This window comes from Porites lutea, chromosome 5 (genome assembly GCF_958299795.1).
Source record: "Porites lutea chromosome 5, jaPorLute2.1, whole genome shotgun sequence".
NCBI classification, from domain to species: Eukaryota; Metazoa; Cnidaria; class Anthozoa; order Scleractinia; family Poritidae; genus Porites; species Porites lutea.
This window is the reverse complement of record NC_133205.1, coordinates 43,023,532-43,045,391: the sequence shown is the minus strand read 5'-3', so window position 1 is coordinate 43,045,391 and position 21,860 is coordinate 43,023,532. Positions and strand designations below refer to the sequence as shown.

Genomic DNA, 21,860 nt, shown 5'->3' with positions numbered 1-21,860 from the left:
ATCTTGTGCACGTGTCTTCACTCGCCAGACTGTACCGAGAATAGCATATTCCTTGCAGCGGATGCATTCACAAATGCTCACTCATTGCAGTGTCATCGACCAGAAACGTGAGTGAAAACTCTCAAAGAAATGAGCCGTTTATGGAAGTAAAACTTTAAGAGGCAATCTCTGTAATGGGACACAGGAGCACGCACTCTCTGAAAGCACCGTCCGCGAGATAATAATGCTGATTCCTTTGGTCTATATCAGTCAACGGTACCCACAAATAAGTGCCCTGCCCTGCCTTTTGACTTGGTTCTCATGATTGCGTAACCGAGTGAGCGTGAGGCTCACACGTGAGGCAGACCAACACGCATGTTCCAGACACGGGCGTGTGCGAGAGACGTCCGTTTATGTCATGACATAGTTTTTCCCTTCCATTCTCTAAAAGTTATTTTCTATTTTGTCTCATCTAGCTAGGACAAGACTCTGTAAAATTGGTGACACAAACAACTGAATTCGTAAGCAAAATTGCACTTAAACATGGGTCACAATGGACTGGTATGGTATCCCAGCGGTACCTCCCCCCCCCCCCACCCACCACAATTTTATAGATCTCCGGGCCCGGATCCCCGGGCAGGTAGCTTAGTAAAGTCAAAGGATTGAATAATAAGAATACATTTTGGTGGTAATTAGTTTCATAAGGGGATTTCTATTCTGTATTTTTGCTAGCAGTTTCATTCATCAGTGATGAAACTTTTGCCTCTTGCATGTTTTCAGCCTCAGCAGGAGAGGGGGGCCAACATAACAACAGATTTGTCACTTGATCTCACAGGTAGCCCAAGCTCTGTGTCTATGGACCTTTGTAACGTATTAAATCTGAGCGTCGAGATATATACATTGCGTAATCTGAGTGAAAATGGAAGGATTTACTGTATAGGGGAGAAATAAACGATTCTCGTGGTAAAATTAAATAAGTTATTGTCATTCTTCTTCAATAAATTTCACTTACCTTTTAGTCCTCTGTTTGTATTTTTGTCTGTTCTACTGGTTTCGCTTTAGATTACATCACAAATAGACCTTGGGCTACCTGTGTTGATTAACTGCAAAGTCATCTGGCAATTCTCCAGTCGTGGTAAACTGAAACCCGGTGAAACGTGACTAATTTTTCTATAAAGGCAGGACCCTTTGCAGAGCTGGTAAGCTTAGAACAAGACTGTAGCTGAGCTAAGTGGAGAACCAAGAACTTGCAGAGGACAGATCATTCCCATATCTGCTTGAAGGTGAGTGTCCTTTGGTTTCCATCTGTTTTTAAACAATACCATATATATAAGCTCTGAAAAGATTTTTCATATCACCCTCGCTTTTGCTTACATGTACATGCAAATGCTGATTCAGGTATTTTTAAAGCGTGCACTGGTTGAAAATTAACCTTAGAAAGTGCCCGTTTTTTAAGAATAGTGGACATGAATATCATTCACCATGCCATACTTTCCTTTATTGTTCGCGTTTTGTGCGTTTTTTTGCAACCGTCTATGGGTGTCTCGAAAGCCATTAAGGCCAAAGACCCAAGACCTTGTTAGTTGTTACGAGTTTAAATGCAGCGTTTGAATTATATAACAGCTAAGAGAATGGTTTATTTGAAGAAGTTAAAATTGAAAATTTTAAGAGCGCAAGTGTTTTTTTTTTATATAATGGGGTAACGGGTTTCATTACCTTGTTATGCAGTGCTATATGGCAGTTAGGAGTGAAAACTCCTTTGCTCTTGGTATCTGTTTGCAAACAAAAACTAGCGAATAACCATGCATGAAAGTCATGTCGGCTTTAACACCTAACTAAAATATTACGTAACAAAGTGTTGATGCTTAGGCTTCTGTTTCGTAAAGCCAACTTGTATCTTCAAGTTGTTGCTGAGAAATTCTCTCATTTTTAAAAGACCTTTTGAAGACATCGGTCTGCTGGTTATATGGTTGAAGTTTCGCTTCCATACTTCGTGCTCTTTTTCTTGCTTCAGGGTAAGTTTTCGGGAATACCGGCTAACCCGAAGACCCCGAAACGCAAAGTACCTCAAAGTCCTAAAAACAAATTTGCAAAGAATTTTAAAAACATAGAGCTCCAGACATGCAATCTGTAATTGAATTACGTGTATGCATTTTCTTGGGGTGGGATGGAGGGGGGGGGGGGGGGGGGTGAATCTGAAAAAAAAAATACAGTCTCCTGACCTAAATTGTTCCATCGAAGCTGTTTTCGAGGAAATTTATTCTCATGCGTTTTATTATTATTGTCATTTTAGATGAAGCTTTTCCTTGTACTTTCCGTTGTCTTTTTGATTTCTGCTGATGCGAGACCTCGAGGTGGTTCATGGCTTGGAAAAATCACATACCACTTCAAGGGTTTGCTGTCCGCGACTAAAGAAATGGCGTGCGAAAGTGAATGGCTTCCTTTGAAGAATTTTCTTACATGCGGTACCTCGGGTCCTTATTCATTCTGTAACGGTTATGACTGCCCTGAATTCGATGAAAAGAAACTGAACGTCTCTGGCAAAATAGTTGAAGATTACACTCTGCGCTGTTATTACAAACCCTACAAATGGGTGTCAACAAGTTACAATGGTAATTATGATAAAGAACTGTTAATAGTTATAATAGAACTTGGGTATACAACATTCAGCTGAAAGAAATTAAAGAAGGCTCAGACACCTATACGCTGACGAAGCTATCCCTGGCAAACGTTTTTGAAAAACAAAAGGTTTCTTATCTTGTAGCAGACTGGAGCTGTCGTTAGTTTAAAGGTTCAACACTTTGCAGGGGCCCAGTTTGTACTTTAGCTTTAGGTACCTTAAAAAAGGACCTCGACAGGGAAACAGATAGGAACCCATTTAAAGCGAGAATGTAGATGAAAATGAACTCCTCGAAAGCCACACCCTATCGGCAATTACCTCAATAAAGCGGTGGTAGGGGTGGGGGGTGGGGGCTCTTTATCTTTTCTCCAGGGATTCACGATAAAACTACATTTTGTCTGACATTTTGTAAATATGTTTCTCGATTCATACAGAAAGAAGAACCGACAAATCGGAAGCTTTCATGCGTCTCTTCAGATATATCTCTGGTAGCAACAAGGAGGAGATGAAGATCAAAATGACAGTTCCAGTAACAATGCAAATGCAACCCGACGAAGCGTCCGACTCCTTCTGCAAAGAAAACTACACCATGAGCTTTTTCATCCCTTTCAAGCATCAGATAGATGCACCTGCAGCAACTGAAGAAAACGTCCGTTTGGAAGAAGTCGAGCCATTTTGTGCCTACGTGAAAGTCTATGGCGGCTGGTCCAGCAAATGGAAGGTAGAACGCAACTACAAAGCTCTTGTGGCAGCCCTTCAAAGAGATGGATTTGGCGATGATTTCCGCACTGATGTCATTTATTCAGCTGGGTACGACGATCCAATGACAAAGTTCAATCGTCATAATGAGGTCTGGCTCGTTAGTAAAAATCAAAGCCCTGCTGTTAGAAACAGGCTGTAAAGACTATTTATGCCCAAAGATTTTACGGTCTTAACGTTTTGGCTGTGATCTTTGTGCACATTTATTCTTCGCCTTCAGTTTTGTTTTATTCGAAAAAAAGACTTGTTATTTTGGTATTTTTGAAAAACGAGAAAGTCTTAGCGAGAAAAACATTTCATTTTTGCTCTTTTATGCTACAGCTTGTAGCAGTTGATCTTTTGTACATTTGTAATTATCAGTACCTTAACAGACGCAATTAAAGTGCATATCCTAATATCTCTATTGAATTCCTTGTAATTCTGACTTGGAAAGGGTTTTAAAATTATTATTTGTGGGGAAGTTAAGTCATTGGCGGTGTAAAGGAAACTTATTACAAGTCCTCGAGTCAAGAGAAGAGACAATTGCTCACGGTCGAACTGAATTAAATGGTGCGAATTATCTCCTTCTATCAATTTTTTATTACCGTAACGTGGTCAAATGGGGTGCATTAGGAAGATAAAACAACAACACGGGTTAGATGGATTGATGCGGGAAAACTCGGAGTGTGGAAAACAATGCCGGAGTGAATCATTGCGCGTAGAATTGCTATCGTTAAGGCAACCGTTCTTCTTTTTACTCTTTTACTTCTTTCCCATCACCCTTCACATTTTCCGCACTCGGCATTTAAAGGCGCATTCCTCAAACGGAAAACAAAACGTCAAAACTTCAAAAGTAAAGTGGCGCTGTTTCAAACTTCATCGCCATAGCGTTCAATTTTCGGCGTTTCATTTAGGCGAATTCTCCCGAGTTTAGAAAAAGGAAAAAGGCAAAGAATCAAAGATGTCTTTTGCTTACGCTTCAATTAAAAGCAAAATTAGGAAATTTCAGGTCGTACTAGAATGCACCGCAAAACGCATTACGGAATATTTGCTGCCATGCGACCTTCACACTAGAGCAGCTGTCGTCGTTATTGCTTGATCAACAGGGTCCAGAGGAGTTTCGTGTGAATAAATGAATTACTTATTTAAAGTCTCATTGAAAAATGTCTATACCACTCTCGCTTAGCACGATTAATTAGCCCAATGGCATCTTTATAAATGGTTTGCGGTCTATAGAATGTGTAACGAAACTTTAACGCGATCAAAATAACCCATTTTTTCGGAGCTTTTCGACGGGCTTTGATGTTCTAACGACAAACATATCTCCTCTGGACCCTGTGCATGATCTTCCCATTTGGCTCGAACAACGCGAAAGAGGGTTATAGGCTCAGAACAAGTATTGGCCGGCCAGCGCCCCGCGGAACAGGCGTTTTTTCTGCCTCTTAACTAGCCTGTACACGGATCGGACTTTTTTCTTCCTTTCTTGATTCAGTCGAGGAAGTCGAACAAGAGAGCATGAGAAATTGACCTGAAAATTCCGATAAAAATCTACACTACCAGCAGTCTCTCTTTTTTTCTTGGTCCGTCAAGCAAAACGCCCGAAACACGCAAATGACCACGCACGTGACTGAAAGCGCGAGGCGGGAGACTGCACGACAAAAGAGAGACTTTTTTTTTAAGCGTGAAAACTGAAGTGTGGATAGGCCAGGCACGTGAAACGTGACCTTAGAGTTTGCTTGAACAACAGAGGTTTTCCTACTTTATTTTTTAACGCGCAGGTTATGCAGTGCATAGAGTTAAGTCGATTCTAAACTAATTGACTAAGCAAATCTTAATTTTGGCCGCGGTCTCACATTTAGAGGTCATGAAGCTGGTCTATTTATCTTATACAGGAGCCCATCTTATATTAATAATTCATTTCCTGTGCTTTATGTTTTGAATGAGATCACCCGAGACCTAGTTCTTGTTTGCAGGATGTTGAATTTTCACGGGATGTTGTTCTACATATCCAAATTGTAGCAAAAATCTTCTTCCACTATCCGCCTACACGTCCTTCCATTTAATACTAGACGCTTTTCCAAAAGCTTTTCCCTCCGAAACGAAGCCCTGCAATGCAACAAAAAATCTCTAAGTCCCAGATGCCATTTGAACCTGTTGAGTCTGTGCTATTTGTGAACCGGCCATACCAATTCAAAATATTTTGCATTTAGAGTGGTTTTCGTTTGAGTGTCGTAAAACCAAAACCAAAGTAATTACTCTGGCCAATCACATAGGACACAGACAATACATTGAACCAATCAAAACTCGAAGTAATTACATGTGGCTGACGCAAAGCGCGGGAAAATGCATGCGAGCGCGTCACAATTGGCTTTGGTTTTACTTCTGATTGGATGAAAAGGTGGCGCGAATCTTTTAAGCCAATCGCATCGTGTAGAAAGTGCAAAACCAATTACTTTTCGACACTCAAATGAAAACCGCTCTAGTATGTAAAGCAAGATAGTGGAAAATGGGTCAAGTTCAGGCGATCGAAGGAAAGCCTTAAGCAGGCGTGGAGCACGTGACACGTACGTCGGGAATAAATAGATAAATAAATAAATGAATAAATAGGTAGACAAAATCACAAAATACAGGAGTTCATAACCAGAAGGATGCAGGCCTATGTCACAGTGTTCGTCACAGTGTTCGCTGGCATGCGCTTGCTTGGCCACCCTCGCGCCTTCGGCGCTCACACAGTCTACTCTGCTTCCTCCGTCAAACGCATGCTAAGTTTAAGATATCAACAAGAGAAATTAAACGTCTCTAAATATTAAAACCCCCGTCACCGTGCCTTTCTCGCATGCACGGCCGCCTCGTGCTTGCTTGCGTGAAAATCTCGAACTGTTTACTCCCTTGTTCGATTTCAGACACTGAAAAAACATGAGCGGCGAACCTACTCTCACCTTGCCTGCGTGCAGACGTCTCCTATTTCCTTTGTTGAGACGTCTGCACGCAGGCAAACTCTCACCAAGCACAAGTGTTGAGTGGTGGCCCGTGGGATGTCCCTCTTATCATTACGTAACTCAGTGAATGTGAGCCTCGCACGTGAGGCACGTGACTACACATCAACGGCACGCGAGTTCGATACCCGGAATGATATCAATTGACTTGAGCAATGATATCAATAGGCTCGATTACCAGCCGCTGTTCGGGAAAATGAGCCAGCACTCATCCCCCGAAAGAGCCTATGATATCAATTGACTTCTCGAATACAAATCCTTTATGTTGACGGCTATTGGAGAATTACGCAACCGCACGCACTCTCATATTGAGCTTGGGTTGCCTGTGGCCTGGGTTGGGATTCTTGCCTTTTTCGGTAGCAAAATCAACAACAACAACATCAACATTTATTGGCATTGCCATGAGTAGATGGCATTGCCGAATAAAATATTGAAAAAAAAGGGAAATAGCATTGCTTATTGTAAATAATATTAATAAAATATTGGAGAACAGCACGCTCTGCGTGGGTCTTACTGCGTGTTCCGGGCTCCCAGCTGAACACCCCTAGATTTCAATTTAAATATTTGGTCAGCAGTTATTGATGATTTACTGTCTTGCATGATTTCGGCCTGGCTCGGCAGAAGAGAGGAAGAGCCACATATCAAAGTTCCAGGTTACCTGTCAAAGTCCAATGCTAATATGTTTATTGTGTCACTTAAAACTTGAATGAAAACTGCAAAGTCACCTGGCAAGTCTCCAGCCATGGTAAAATGAAACCCGGCAAAACGTGACCTTTTTCCTATAAAGCCTAGATCCTCTGACGTGTTTTCAAGCTTCAGGTCCTTTACACTGCAGCCGCGAACAACGGAGTCATAGCGGAGTGGAAAAAATTGCAGAGAGTTAAGGTACGTAAGCTTTATTCAGATCACCTCTTTCAAAAACAATTCACGTTTTGATGAGCTCGAGTTCGGCTGATTTGCAAAAAGAAACCTTGATGAAATCCCCTGATTATAAAGAACTTGCTTGTGCCTTCAGAATTCGGGTGTAAAGTAGTTGTGCAATATATGTTGCTGGCCGATAGATACGTGGTATGAAACTATATCTTCGCCGCGGACAGGTTGTGGAGATCCGGGCTCTACTTGCATAAGCGCCCATTACTAGATTACTCTGCTGAATTAGTAGGCGGTGAAAGTAACAAAATGAGATGCGTTCATTAGCTTCAGTTTTGCATGATGTGTCTTCTCTTTTCAATTTAGTCTTTTATGATTATATGTTACCGACGATCAGTTTCTTTATTAACCTTTATATTGAAAAAAGTGCTTTCCGTGTCAGTGTCATTAAAAAACCACTGATTAGTTTGTTGGGATAAGAGAGATTTCAAGGACTTTAAACACAAAAAGGGTATTTGGCTCTTCAGAAGAGAAAAAAGCCTCAAAGCCTCTTATTTATCTACAGTCAACAAAATTAGCGAGTTCTTTTCTGTCAAGTCTATGAGTACTGTGTTCACCGTGATTTTAATACTTCGATGCCCTCTAGTTATTAATTACTACCGGGGGCACCCAACGGCAATTTTCGGGAAAATATCTGTTCGGAAGACGATTTGAGAACTAGAATTTTCGGAACATTTGTTGTAAAATTTCTTGCTTGCCTGCCTCTCCTAGGATTTTCGAACATCTACAAAATGGTATAATTACCCATTTTAAACGGACATTTACCCTAAAAAAGGCCACCTAGAATTTTCGGGAGCCTTTTGCTGGCTGAAATGTTCGAAGAGGTATGCTTTGATCCCTATAATTTTCGGATCACTAGACTTTCAGCTAGGAAATCCGAACAGATGAAAAGTTTGTAGGGGATAAAAATATGCCTATATCTACCGTTTAAATACTAAAATACGTTCAACAATGCTATGTTAAGTGGTTTTCAACTTTATCCTCGTTGGGTGCCCCTGTACTACGTATGTTGGAACTCTTTTTATTTTATTTTTACCGGGATTTTTACTCTGGTTTCCAGAGGGTTTTTTTCTTACCTATTTCTTGATAGTTCGCCAATAACTCCAGTAACTTGAACTGTTGGTAGACGTCGATTTCTATCTGACAAGTACGGTCAGATTTTCGTTTAGCTGCTGCTACCTGAAGCGCTGTTTTCAACATTTCTTTCAAGAAAGTTGTTCTCATATCTTTTATTATTAATGTCATTTCAGATGAAGCTGATCCTTGTTCTTTCTGTCGTCTTCTTGGTTTCTGCCGATGCGCGACCTCGAGGTAGTTGGCTTGGAAAAATTACACGCTCTTTCCACGGCTTAATGTCTGCGGGTAAAGAAATGGCTTGCAAATACCAACTTCCCTTCAGCACTAAACTCCTTTCATGTGATTCTTCCGAGCCTCGATTCTGCGGTGATTACGATTGCCCTGATTTCTATGAAAAGAAGCTAAACGTCTCTAGCAAGGATTACACTTTGCGCTGTTATCCAAAACCTTACAAATGGGTGTCTACAACGTTCAATGGTAATTATGATATATTATTTTAACAGTAAATACATACTGCATACTCTAGGTTTGCATAAAATAACACAGAAACAGTAGAGTAAGTGCTAATTAAGAAAGAAGCCGATTTGTGACCTGACGATGTTTTCTTGGCCTGTCCGAGTATTTTTTACTGCTGCATAGTCAACGTTCTGGATTCAAATATCTTTGTAACCACACAGGAACTGAAAGTGGATTAACTCTGGTACTTCAATTTTCTAAACAAGTTTTTATATTTTGGGGTAAAAGTGCCAAATTTCTGCCAGCAGGTTCTTAAACACTAGGTTATTCTACGCTGGTTTTTACTGGACACTATCTAATGGGCTTTGGAAGAACATCGTCAAAGCCTGTTACTTTTGAATTCGATTTACATTTATTAGATAAACAAGGGAAAGGTTGATACATTAGTATTTCTGGGGATTGGTGGAGGATGTAACAACTTTAAAATAAATATTCAGAGTATCGATTTGCATTCTTCTTATAGGTCGAGGAAGCGAAGAGCCGGAAACTTACATGCCTCGCCTCTTAAAATACATCACAGCTGGTAGGTCCTTCAGTCAAGGCTACTAAACCCTAACCATATTACCAAATTAAACTGACTTAAATTGAGTTATGAATATACATGTGTATCAGAATTTCATAAATTGGAGAGAGCAAAATGAGACCAAAATTGCTAGTGCGCTTATTTTACTCATGCACCCTTCCCCTTCCCCCTCTGCTAGATAATTAAGGGTATTAAAAGTTGCTTAAAGCTACACGAAAAAGAACTTGAAGAAATCGTGGATTTGTTATAGGTAGCCCCGAGATCAAATCCTCGGCCACGTTTGTAAAAGAATAAACAAGTTCTCCTCCTACTAGTTAGGATTCTAAACCAGGTTACTTTTTATGTTCCTGAATTATTTGTTTTATCTTCACTAAAAAATTCCTTTAGGGTAGAGGAAAATTAAGTTAATTTTAATCATATCATACTCGATTACCATACCCTGTCCATTTCCTGTCCATCGGTTAGGATGCCACTCCCCTGAAGGAATTCATGAATGATACGTGTATTAATTGATCTTTTTCTTGTCATTCAGGAAGAAGAAGTAGAAGCAAGCAAACAGAGGCTTTCTGGCGTCTCTTCAGATACATCCAAGGAGAAAATGAGAAAAAGATGAAAATTAATATGACAGTTCCAGTAGTGATGCGAATGGAACTCGACGACACTTCCGACTCCTTTTGTAAAGAAAACGCCACCATGAGCTTCTTCATCCCGTTCAAGCATCAGATAGACGCACCCGCACCAACTGAAGAAAACGTCCGTTTGGAAGAAGTCGAGCCATTTTGTGCCTACGTGAAAGTCTATGGCGGCTGGTCCAGCAAATGGAAGGTAGAACGCAACTACAAAGCTCTTGTGGCAGCCCTTCAAAGAGATGGATTTGGCGATGATTTCCGCAATGATGTTATTTATTCTGCTGGTTACGACGATCCAATGAAAATGTTCAATCGTCATAATGAGGTCTGGCTCATTAGTAAAAATAAAAGCCCTAAAGGAAATAATTTGTAAATTCCAAGCATCGAAACTAGTTTTTTTTGCTTCCAATATGTCGGGTTTGTTTCGGGTTTTTATGGAGACTGTGTTACTTAATATGCTCCTATTTGTAGATTTTATCCTTTTTACATCATCATTCTTGTTACACGGGACGGGTCAATAAAAGTACATTTACTATTAACGCTTGAACTGGAATTGTTATTGTGCACAAATGCTTATGCGAACTAACTTTAATTTGACCTCGAGACACGAAAAACGCAAAAAAAAAAAAAAAAAAAAGCCAAAGAAATAAAGAAAAGGGCGCATTTTTTGTCGTAGCCCTATAGTGTGATGCTAAGCAAATAACTCATCACTTTACCCATTACTTTTCCGGAACATTAGCAACCAAAAAAGGAAGAAAAAGCCCTTTTTATGCAAATTGTGTCCGTTATATCGCAACTGTGTGACAACCCCTGGATGTAAAGAATGAACTATCACTACATTTCAGAGACTCTTGGGCGTGACTTCTCACTATCCCATAGTGCTAATGAAAGTTTGCTCGCATGCTATTTCACACTCTTTCATACTCTCCCCTTATGAGCGTCTCAATGGGGTGGTGGTTCTCACGGTTGACGGTTATTTTTTTCCAGTTTGGACGGTTTACGGTATAGCTTTTGATGGTTATTAATGGAAATTAATTCCAAGCGTTTAAGTAGAAATTAATATTTAATGTTGTATTTTGGAGGATGTCTTGGCCTTAAACACGTAAAATTTCGAAATATTTTCATATATAAGCAAGTTTTAGGGGTCTTGAAATGTTTTAAAAGATTCTTCATAACCCAGAAGTTCGTGAAGAACGGCTGAAATAGTGAGATTGACGGTGTACGGTCGACCTTTTTTGACGGTTGACGGTTAATTTTTTTTAACCCTATTGAGATTCCGCCCTGGTGCCTAGCTGTAATTAGCTTAGTCTTGAAGCTCTCTGATTGGCTGAGTGGAGTAATGTGCATTCAGTTCATTATAATTCTGTAACGCCAGATTCGCTGGTCTCTCAATGCGCATTACAAGCCGTACAAAAGCTTCAGCAATAAATTAATGTTTTTCTTTTCTGGCTTGTAGATGGGTAAACAAAGGAATAAAGGCAAATGCCGTGTTTTGGTCTGCACCAATTTTCATCAAAAATCTATGTTATGCTCTTTCACCAGGTAATCACCTTAACCATTTTTTTGGCTTCTGTCACTTGTGCTCTTGAAAAACTAAGAGGCAAAACTCACGTGCGTTTATTCTCTTCGCCTGATAGATCCTCTGTTTACCCAGAGGGGCCATCTCTAATCCTTTTTCTATAGTTATGGTTACAGTTTCGTTACCCGGCCATGCATCTGGTCAGTGAACAAACGTGTGCGACGAACCGTGGTCAAGGTGAAACCTTGGCAAAACCATGCACGTTGCTACTTGAGTCAAATAAAGACATATGATTTACCGTCAAAATATTATTACACTTTCAGGCCCATCAACTGTAAGAGCTCACCAGGCGTATTTTTTTGTTCCCTTGCCTCGCTATCGCCTCCCAGCCCAGTGTAATTTCATGTTAATTAGCGCCTTTTTTAGCTCCTTTATTTTATTATTCTGTTTTCTTTTTTATTAACAACTGCGTTTTACACCGTCGTTATGCAGTTACCGAGTTGTTTAGTGGCATTTTGGTCCACGGCTAAGCGTAGTTCTCTTCTGCGGTGCTTTTAAGAATTTTTTCGACGATGACGCTGTCTGCTCCGTCTCAGTTGTAGCCTGCGTAGCAAGCGTTTCCTCGCGAGGTTCGTCTAGAAAGCTGGGACAAGAGCAAAAAAAAATGAATGACCTCTCTAACTCTCCGCTCTAACTTTCGCGCAATAACTCGATTGGAAACGCTTGCTACGAAGGCTATCTCAGTTGCAGTTTTAGTTCTTTTCTGATTTTTTTTATTTGCTTTTGCTGGGTACCGTTTTAGTTTCAAACCACGCTTGTATATCACGCCACACTAGGAAGGCGCTGTTAGCCTGTGAACAGGCGTTTGGTCGAGCGGGGTGGGGAGAGGGAAAAGCCCCTCCTTTCCCTTTCCTCGCTATTTGTCCCCAAACAGAGAGCCTGTTCACAGGCTAGGCACTGTAAGCTTCGAGTCCCTCTTCCCAGTTGTCAAATAAATTTTCATTCCTCCACTGGTTTTGGCTCCTCATTGTCGTTACTGACTAAGAGGGTTAAAAATTGTTCCATCTTATCGCAGTTTAACGTTTCTCAGTTAATGACTAGAACTTCAAGGGTCCTGTACATGACTTTTTAACGGGAATTGCGTTATTAGAATGTATTACAGGGAGCCCTCTCAATTTGCCGAGGTGGATCAAGAAGCTCTTGGGTGGATAGAATATTGGTCAGTAACGCTCATAATAAATCAGGATTCATAGTAGGTTTAACAGCATAGCGAGGAATTGAAAAAATATGCATGGCTAAAGTCCCGTATTTTGAGCAATTATGAGTTCGCTATTGACTTCACTGTTTGTAACTTGATAAACGAGTGCGGCCTGCTGCGGTTACAAGAGCAGAATTGATGGGCAGGCATTGAAGTTGTTTCAATGAATAAGCAATTTGTTCCAGAAAATTATGTAAGCATGCGTGCCTTAGTGCAAAGTACCGCGATAATCTAATTTCTCTTTTCTGTCCTTTTCTGTCCGGGAGAGGAGGTAGTGTGAGTCATGATCATTGTCACTCGCTGTGAAGAGTAAGGTTTTCAAGCAGTATAGTCTGGGGTGGGGTCATGAGCCGATTGCGTGGTGTGGGTATAGAAATCAGAGGATTTTGCCTTAGAATTGGGTATCACTTAAAGCGATGCAGAGTTGAAAAGGGGAAAGTAACTATCTAATTTAGTCGGGATTTGACGGGCTAGAACTGAATTTTAAAACTTACTTCAGAATAAGGTAAAAAAAAGCCTGGTGTAGGCTAAGGCCTGTTCCAAGGTATCTTTGATACCGCAGCACCCAAGCAAGTTTCCCAGCGAAGCCCCCCCCCCCCGCCCGGATGCTGAAATAACAACGACGAAATAAACGCTCATCAGGAGCGCTCATATCATATTCCAACCCTGGGATGCCTGTCCTTCTGAGTTTACATTACGTAACTCACTGTGTAAACGTGAAGGGAAGCGTGCTCCATTGTGCAGCACGTGAGATCGGAGAAGGCCACAGCTTAGGCATGTGGCTTGGCGCGTGTTTGGTACTCTTTTACGTGTGAAGTTTCTACGTCACAAATAGCCCGTCAAAAATATTCATCCTTTGACGCAGCTTTATTTCCAAAAAAAAAATGTAGACTGCGAGTGTCAGGCAGTTCCTTATTTTTTCTGCTAAAAATTTGGCTGCATCTAGTACATCTACTGGATGTTGTTTTATATGAGTTGGGACATTAAGAGAAAATATTGAGCAAGAGGTAGCTAGGGTAACCAACCAGCTTGGACAGCTTGTATTAACACTTTGAGTTTGAAACACTGTTTGTATTTATAGGACGAGGCAATCATTAGAAGATTTTTGATCCGAAGTTTATCATTTGTTAGCAGTGCGACTTGATCAGGAAATGTGGATCATGCAGGAGATGTTGATGTTAGAATATTGAAGAACCTTTCTGGGGAACTAGCTGGTTCTCACAACAAACAGACGATTACTTTGTTCAATTGACTCCATTTTATTCTTTAGTCCGATGTCACGAAGTTTGCTCAACTCCTGTTTTACATTCTCTCTCTATTCTCTCTGTTCCCGTTTTTTCTATCAAACGAACAACCAGCTGCTTAAAATAAACTAAAGCTGACGTAAGTCTAATCTGATTGGTTACAGCCGACTAATTTGTATTACACCTTTGCGATGTGTACTTTGTCAAAGTGATTTTAACTTTTGACTTTTCTCTATGAAGTTGTGGCTGTCCAGTCAGTATAAAATAAGGAGAGCAATATAAAAACTATAAAGAACTTATTTTGACATGAATTTTTGACAACAACAAGATAAAGGATTAAAATTACAGTTCAGAAGTCATTAGTTGTTGAAAATTCAAGAGGTGTTAAGCTTCTTGTCGAAAAATGATTGGTTAAACGTTTCCATAAATTAACTGATAATGTGTTCGCAAAATCGAGCATCCTAATTAGAAATACAGTACGTGGTCAAAAGTAGAAATTATATCAATAGATGTTTACTCAGCAAGCACCTAGAAAAATAGGAGACATCTCGCTCTTTTTAATTTGAATATATTTTATTTCACGTAGAAACTATCGACTGACATGAATTCGGTTGAGAGTGCGAGAAAATATCTCTAAAAATGGTTAAAAATAAAGACGCTAGTCTTTTCCTGGAAAAGACTGATAAAAGGTGAAGTTGAGGACAAAAATGTCAAATTGTGTCATTCTTAGTGTAAATAAGGCTTTGCTCCTTTTTGGGGAACTTAAATTAAACATATTTGTATTACTGTAGAGGCGTACTAAAATGGGACAGTTGTCTCACACTGAATTCATGTCAGGAGAAACTTTCTATCGATCATCATTTTAACTTATAAGCCAAAACTATGAGTAGCGAAATAACTTACTAGGATTAATTAACAAGAACACTTACAACAACTCATCTACAAACATATATCGTAGCAAACGCGACAAGTGGCTAACGTAACTCTTCAATTAACTTTCTCCTTGAACAAGACAAAGGAGAATGAATCAACAGAAATCATTTTCTCATTTCGGGAGAGGATGTCGTTTGATCAGTGCTGATGCGTAGGAGTTGAACACCAAGTAAAATAAGCCAAAATGTTTTTTTATGATATTTCCCTTCACCTATAGATATTATATACCCGAGACGAATGAATTTTGCAAAAAGTCACTGCTCCCAGCGCTACAGTTCACCGGGATTGTAGGATGAATTGCAGACGTCAATTTCAGGCTATGTCGGGCCGGACATCAAACGAGTTACTCAGAGAACCCTTTTTTTTCCTTAAGTAATGAATAAATGAGCGAATTTTGAGTGTTTCCATGGAAATAGTCCACGGAATGACGGCTTTCTGAAGGTTGAGGAGTTTAATTTGGCTATGCTAATGTCAGTTATTCTATTTCCTATGTTGGTCAAAGACCCTCTGAATATGCACACTTTTTATGGCCACATCAGTGTCCGTATTAAAGGGGTTTGATTGTAACTGAGGATAGGGATTTCTCACCGGTCTAAAGTAGACGCTATCAGAAGAGATATGAAGAACGCCCAAGCTACAAGAATCGCCTGCGTACCAGACATTCAAAAGGCAGGTGAGGAATTGGGTACGGGAGAACAAAAATTAAAAGACTTGCTGTTTTTGAAGGACAAGTTCTCAGGCGTTACTCGCAACTCTAAACCACTTGTTCATTTTATCATCACTGTGTCATCAACATCATCATCATCATCATCATCATTATCATTATCATCAGGGCCGCCACAGCCAAGCTGAATGCCTTGCGATACAACAGTTGGCCTTATCTTTCATGCATGTCGAAAGCTCCGTGGTGCTTGCGGCCCCAGAGGGCGGGGTACTCCAGATTTCAATTGACGGGGATGATCGAAGGATTTTTTGGCGTTTGAAACCTTTGATTCTGGAATTTTTCGGGTTAAAATTTGGCTTGATTTACGTAGGATTTTTGGTGTATTCTGAACAATCTGAAGATGGCCTCGATAACTTCAGATGGTATTACGAAGAAACAAACACGACTGAACTGATTCAATTTCCAATGTTTTTATTTTTCTTTTTATATCGTTTAATGCCTTCTGGAAATTTTAACATGTAAGGCTCGGAAATTCGGCCTGGGATTGTTTTGCGGTTAATTTTTGATCCAGGGTTTTTTTGGGGGTGTTTTGTTGGAAGCCCTCATTCGATCATCCCCTTCACTTGTGAATCCAGAGTACCCCCCCCCCCCCCCCAACCCCCGGGCTTGCGGCTTTCTTGTCCCTCATTATAGTAACTAAGTGGAATCATTTTCTACCGAAAATGAAATAGTTAGTGAATAGTCCCGTGAATGGTGCTAAGTGGCACTTGATTCCGAAGTAAACGGTTCTTAGAAATATTGATACCCAATACAGGAAAGTATAAAGGCTCCTAACACCATGCATAAAAATTAGCTTTGCAATACATCACAATTACTCCGAAGAAACCTCATCCCCAGCATTCCCCAGCGCGGAATCAGCGTCGTTCTTTTTCACCAGTTTGCGCTTGTCTACTGTAAGTCCGGGGAGAGAGGTGGGATCGGTAGTAGGAATGCGAACATGCACGTGCGCGCAGGATGTGATTCAGTTCTTCACACGAGTTCAAATCACGTTTTTTGGCAAATACGATTACAAATATTGGCCAATAATATTTACATGTACCAGATCACGAGACACTGCCAACAGGTATATAACGAACTAGACCGAAATATTTCTTACAACAGTCAAGAGCAGCTGCTTGGTGGGACGCAACCAGTTAGAAGTTCATTTTTTGGAGGAAAACGTCAAGTGATAAAGGTATGGGCGTACTGTGTATATTTTATTCATCAGCTCCGGTATTTGTTGACTTCGCTCGTAGGTTTTTATATTCATTTAAAACTCGAGAATTAATAGTGTTGAAGATAAGATTTTTCCCCGTAGGCAGGAAAATTTAATTTCGCCTGTAAAATTAAAACAATCCTTGTGTGAGTAGCATGACGAATGAATTAATTGAAACTTTTTTGCGTGACGTATCAGTTGGGCCAGTGCCCGTTGGCCGATTGTCTCCACATTCTAAAATCTGACAAAACTTGACTCATCTAACTCACTGCACACACAGCACGACAATGAGACGAGGAAAAATTATCTCGTGACTGTTTAGTCAGATTTAGAAAACGGACACTAACATATGACATAACCATAGACAGGGTACAAGGTATCCTTAGTGCATGCATCAAGAATACGCACGAAGCATCAACAAATAATTATAAACTAGACTTACTAGTCTAGCCATTAGTCCGTTGACATTGCATGCGAATACGAAAGTGATGAGTGGCTTATAGCCATTTTATACGGCATGCAAAACATAAAAATATCTAAATACTGTAGTCGGTTTGCGGTGCCAAACATGTTATGTACAGCGGTCCGTAAATTGACATCAATTGACTAGTTCAAAAGAAGACGCCAGTAGTAGAAAAAAGCGTCAGTTGTCAGAAATCAAACATACATTAATGATTTAGTGCTGTCAGAATGTACGTAAAATATCGAGGTCAGAGATCAAGGTGTCCGAAAAGCAGCGTTCCGCCGAACTCAATCATCGTCAAGTTTACACGATCGTTACGTAATCGCACTCTTGGCGCCCTGGATCAATACTAGTTTAAGGAATGTACTTTTAGGGCTCCAACAGCGGTCTTGGCACTTTTTTGTAGAGTGTATATGTTGTGGATAAATTTTGTCGTTGGTTTAAATTTTATTTTATTTTGTTTCAAACTACCGTACCCCCAAAACGTTGCCCCCAGAAAATGCCTGCACGTGCTCCTTAGCGACGAGAGGCAGGAGGGCTTTAGTAACGGTTTCCCGGATTCGCGTTTTCTACAGCTGCCATACGTTCCTGGCTTGTAGTAGGAGGGGATTATCCTCCCTTGCTTGTAGACAAGGGAGATAAATAATTGGAAAAAAAACGGACAGCTGTAATTATAGATAATTACACCTTTATTGAAACCAGTCATCGTAATAATTATAGATACGTATTGTAAATTATAATTACCAAAATAATTACTATATGAGCCTTAGATTTTTTATGATATAGTGCGATATGCAATCATTTATTTTTGAGATTTTGGGATTTGTCGAGATCTTAGGAAAAACCACAAATACTTCCTTGCCAAAACTCAGCCCTGAAATATAAGCTTTGACCCAAGTCCAATAGCCCACGTTCGATATATTAAAATCTCCAGAAGAGACTTGAGCAAAAAGAAAACCAAAACCAAATATAGAAAAATGACCAGAAAGCCTCGGACTCGTGTTAGAATTTTTGTCTATCGAATGTGGTCTATTAAGGGGAAGGATTTGTATGGGAATCATCAGGCTAGAACTTATCAGTACTAACATAAAACATCACACTATCAAACTCCAAGAAAATGCTAGTTTTTCAGGGTTTTGGCACTTAGTATCCCGGAAAACCGATAATGTAAGCGGAATGCTTTAAAAGTGGCATCGTGAGTTTACGTTTGTAGTAAAATGGCTCTATGAGAGTGGCTAAATTAAACGTGGTACACTTTTTCACGGGTGTTCTGATTTTCTTTTAGATGCGTCTCTTGATCGCTGCCCTTGCTGTACTTGTGTTATCCTGTGTTGAGGCAAAACCCTTCGGAGATGATCCTGAGCCAGATTTCTGCCACGGGCTTGAATGCCCGCATTTTAAAACCGTCAACAAAACAGACAAGTATGAAACTCGCTGCTATCAAACCGCTTATAAGTGGACATCAACTGTTGTAGCAGGTAATTTTGCGTTCCTACTGTGTTATAGTCTGTTGCCCTTAAAACGTTGCCATGAACATGTTGAACGGTGACTCTATTAACAAAGGAATCAAAACATCCTTTTGAAAACGTTTTAATAGGCAAATCTTTGCTACGAAAAAAGTCCTCTAATTTGAAAGGTTTTGTACTTGGCCTCATTTTGAATCGGTATTGGAAGCAACCTCGTTCCCAGGGTTTCCGTTGCAGGAACGAGAAGGAGGGAGGGAGGTTTTGAGAGCTCGAGAATGGCCCATCCATCTCCTTCTAAGACCACGTTTTCCAAATTAATTCGGAATTTTTGGAGTCAGACGTTACAAGTGATGTGAAACAAAAGGACGATCAAGATTATAATTATTGAAATTATCAGATGCTAGAGTTTTACCAGCTTGGAGTATACTTTTCATTACTCGGCTCTTAGCTTTACTAATATCGATAAGTAGAAAACCCGGGACAGGACCGTGTTTCCCGAGACACTGTTTCTCTTTTGAAGAGCAGATTTTAACCTGCGCTAATGCAGTAAATTTCAGTACTTTTTATTTATTTTCAGGTTATGAGTATGACGAAGCAGTTAGAATGGGTTTCATGCGCCTCTTCAAATACATCCAGGGTGAAAATGACAAGAAGAAGAAAATCCCAATGACAGCACCAGTAGCTGTGATTATTCAACCAGGCCAGGGACCGTTCTGTAAAAATAACTTCACTGTCAACTTCTTTGTACCATTTGAGGATCAAACTGACCCTGCTGAGCCCACAAACAAAGATGTTTTCATCTCGACACAGCCAAAGTTTTGCGCCTATGTCATTTCATATGGTGGCTACTCGAACATAGATGATATCCAGAAGTATTCTGAAGAACTGGACGAAGCCCTCGTTAAGGACGGCCTCGGAGACACTTATAGGAAGGATATCTTTTTTTACGCTGGCTATGATAGCCCATTCAGAGTTTTCGATCGCCATAATGAGCTCTGGTTCATCGAGAAAGAATCTGAATATGTGAAATTCTAGAAAAATAACTGCTTTTTACAAACATTGTCGTAGCGTGCACAGGATAATAGTGTAGCTTTTAATAACTGCTTTTCACAAACATTGTCACAGCGTGCATAGGACAATAAAAAATAGCTTATTTTTTTAATTGTAGCCCAAATTCTATGCTGAATAGGATAATAAAAGAAGATTCGTTCAAGAATGCTATTTTAAATTGTATTTACTGAATCAGTTTCAAAAAGAGGCAAGAACTTTGTAAACAATGGCATCATCGAAAGGATGTGTCGGCAGGTTTTGATAAAGGTTCCGGTTAACGCTGAGTGAAGAGCTAAGACATGGTTTCCCCTTCCTTCAAACATCCCTCGACACTAATGAAGCTTAATGATGAACTGAATGAGATGCGTGCACTAAACCGCACGTCCCAGAACGATCATGATTCGGGGGTGGGGTGGATGGATGGGTGTCGCTGGCAAGTGTGACCATGACCACATGTTTGTTACAAGAACCTTTCTTTTGGCTAACCTTAGACTGCTTGAAGTCTATTATTTTACATTTTAAAGTTACTCCACGCGTAGCCTATGCATGTTCCAATCCCATCTGTGACGTCGCTGCTTGCAATCTCGTTGGCTTGGATGAGAACAAAATCGATTTAAGAGAAAAAGGCATATTGCATGTAGTCTAGCTAACCTTTGTAAGAGGAGAGATCTTTAGTCCTATTCATTTCGCATTCGCTTTATAAGATTATGCGTAACGAAAATAAAGAAGGTTGTGATAGGCGACTGCATATAGGGAGAGCCTGTTGAGTAAACAAGATACGGCGGAATTTTTTTTGATTTACAAAAGTACTTCTAATCTTTGTGTTAAAGGCAAACACAATTCAGTCTTTGATAAATGTATGTTTTTCTGCAAACACGGTGATAAAGATTTCAATAGACAAAATTTTCTCAGGATTGGTGATCGATGATTTAAAGGGGCTGTGTCACAGCAGTCCAGTTCATTTTGTTTAATTTTGCCAATTACTCGCTCTCAATCGCTATGGAACTTAACGTAAGCAAAGAAATTACGTGCAAATGACAAAATCAGAGATCCGTGACAAACAAATATGTCTCCTCAGCATTATTTTTGAAGTTGAAAGCAGTAGGGATCAACTTTGAAAAACTGTAAAACCCTAATTTCAGTCCGTTTCAATCTTCTTCAGTTTTGCCCATCCGTGGCATCTGTTGTTTCTGTTTTGTTATTTTAACCTTCCTTTAAGGTTTTAAGCGGTTAATTTTATGTTTCTCTTAATGTAGTGGGAACTTTATAAATTACTAATTTGGCTGAATTTCGTGAAACAGCTCCTTTAAGCGGTAAATTTCAAACTTTTCCTAGGGAACAAGACACTCCCCCCCCCCCGCCCGCCTAGATAAACAAAGCGCGCAAGTTGAGATCGTGATCCAGTGGTTTCACCTCTCTCGCGTGAGTCTCACAGATGCCTCTAGGGAGGGGGGGGGGGGTGGGGCAGGGTTGTGTCCCAGGTGTGAGCAAGTGTGAGTCATAGAGAACCGTAACATTTCAGATCTCTAGATTCCGCTCATTCTCTCTTGTTAATATGAGGAACCGCTAGAAACCTTGCGTTACCGTATCGTGATGCTCGGGGAAGGAGCTAGTAATAATAAAGTAATTACTGCATTGTTAATTTTCGACGCTCATAGTCTCGTAGTCACTTCTGAATCATTGATGAGGAAGTATTAAATGTTTTCGGACCTCAAGTAAAACTTCTAATAGCGTATCAACTAACATTTATATAAATTCTATTGATACGTGCGTATGTGTGAGTTATATACTCTCAGCATAGCAGTCCATATTTCATGCCTTTTTAATTCTTCAAGGCAAAGCAACATCGCACCTTCCTTCTAAACTGATTGGACGCTAGTAGAGTGACAACTGTATGAGTGACGAGTACTTCAATCTATAATCTACTTGACAAACCGTATTTAAAGGCCAAAATGTGATTTGTATCTATCGGCTAAATCGGCCAGAAAACATTGGGTTCT

At 40.1% G+C, this 21,860-nt stretch overlaps 2 protein-coding genes across 2 annotated transcripts; both read left to right on the top strand.

Moving 5' to 3' along the window:
- Positions 1-1,193: 1,193 nt before the first annotated feature.
- Positions 1,194-10,547, top strand: LOC140938415 (uncharacterized). The gene is made up of 7 exons (XM_073387901.1): positions 1,194-1,262; positions 2,273-2,591; positions 3,034-3,497; positions 7,153-7,218; positions 8,514-8,817; positions 9,320-9,379; positions 9,912-10,547. Exons 2-7 carry the CDS (start codon positions 2,273-2,275, stop codon positions 10,379-10,381), a joined length of 1,683 nt encoding a protein of 560 aa, XP_073244002.1. The 5' UTR covers positions 1,194-1,262; the 3' UTR covers positions 10,382-10,547.
- A 6,061-nt stretch (positions 10,548-16,608) lies between these two features.
- LOC140938518 (heme-binding protein 2-like) lies at positions 16,609-20,031 on the top strand. The gene is made up of 3 exons (XM_073388002.1): positions 16,609-16,860; positions 18,630-18,822; positions 19,388-20,031. The coding sequence occupies exons 1-3, from the start codon at positions 16,624-16,626 to the stop codon at positions 19,843-19,845; spliced, it is 888 nt and encodes a 295-aa protein (XP_073244103.1). The 5' UTR covers positions 16,609-16,623; the 3' UTR covers positions 19,846-20,031.
- The last annotated feature ends 1,829 nt before the right edge of the window (positions 20,032-21,860 follow it).

Coding starts and splice junctions, on each gene's coding strand:
- LOC140938415 (XM_073387901.1), top strand. CDS start 2,273: ATGAAGCTTTTCCTTGTACTTTCCGTTGTCTTTTTGATTTCTGCTGAT. Junction 3,498..7,152: donor CTGCTGTTAGAAACAGGCTG/TAAAGACTATTT, acceptor TTCAAGCTTCAG/GTCCTTTACACTGCAGCCGC. Junction 7,219..8,513: donor AAAAATTGCAGAGAGTTAAG/GTACGTAAGCTT, acceptor ATGTCATTTCAG/ATGAAGCTGATCCTTGTTCT.
- LOC140938518 (XM_073388002.1), top strand. CDS start 16,624: ATGCACGTGCGCGCAGGATGTGATTCAGTTCTTCACACGAGTTCAAAT. Junction 16,861..18,629: donor GAAAACGTCAAGTGATAAAG/GTATGGGCGTAC, acceptor ATTTTCTTTTAG/ATGCGTCTCTTGATCGCTGC. Junction 18,823..19,387: donor GACATCAACTGTTGTAGCAG/GTAATTTTGCGT, acceptor ATTTATTTTCAG/GTTATGAGTATGACGAAGCA.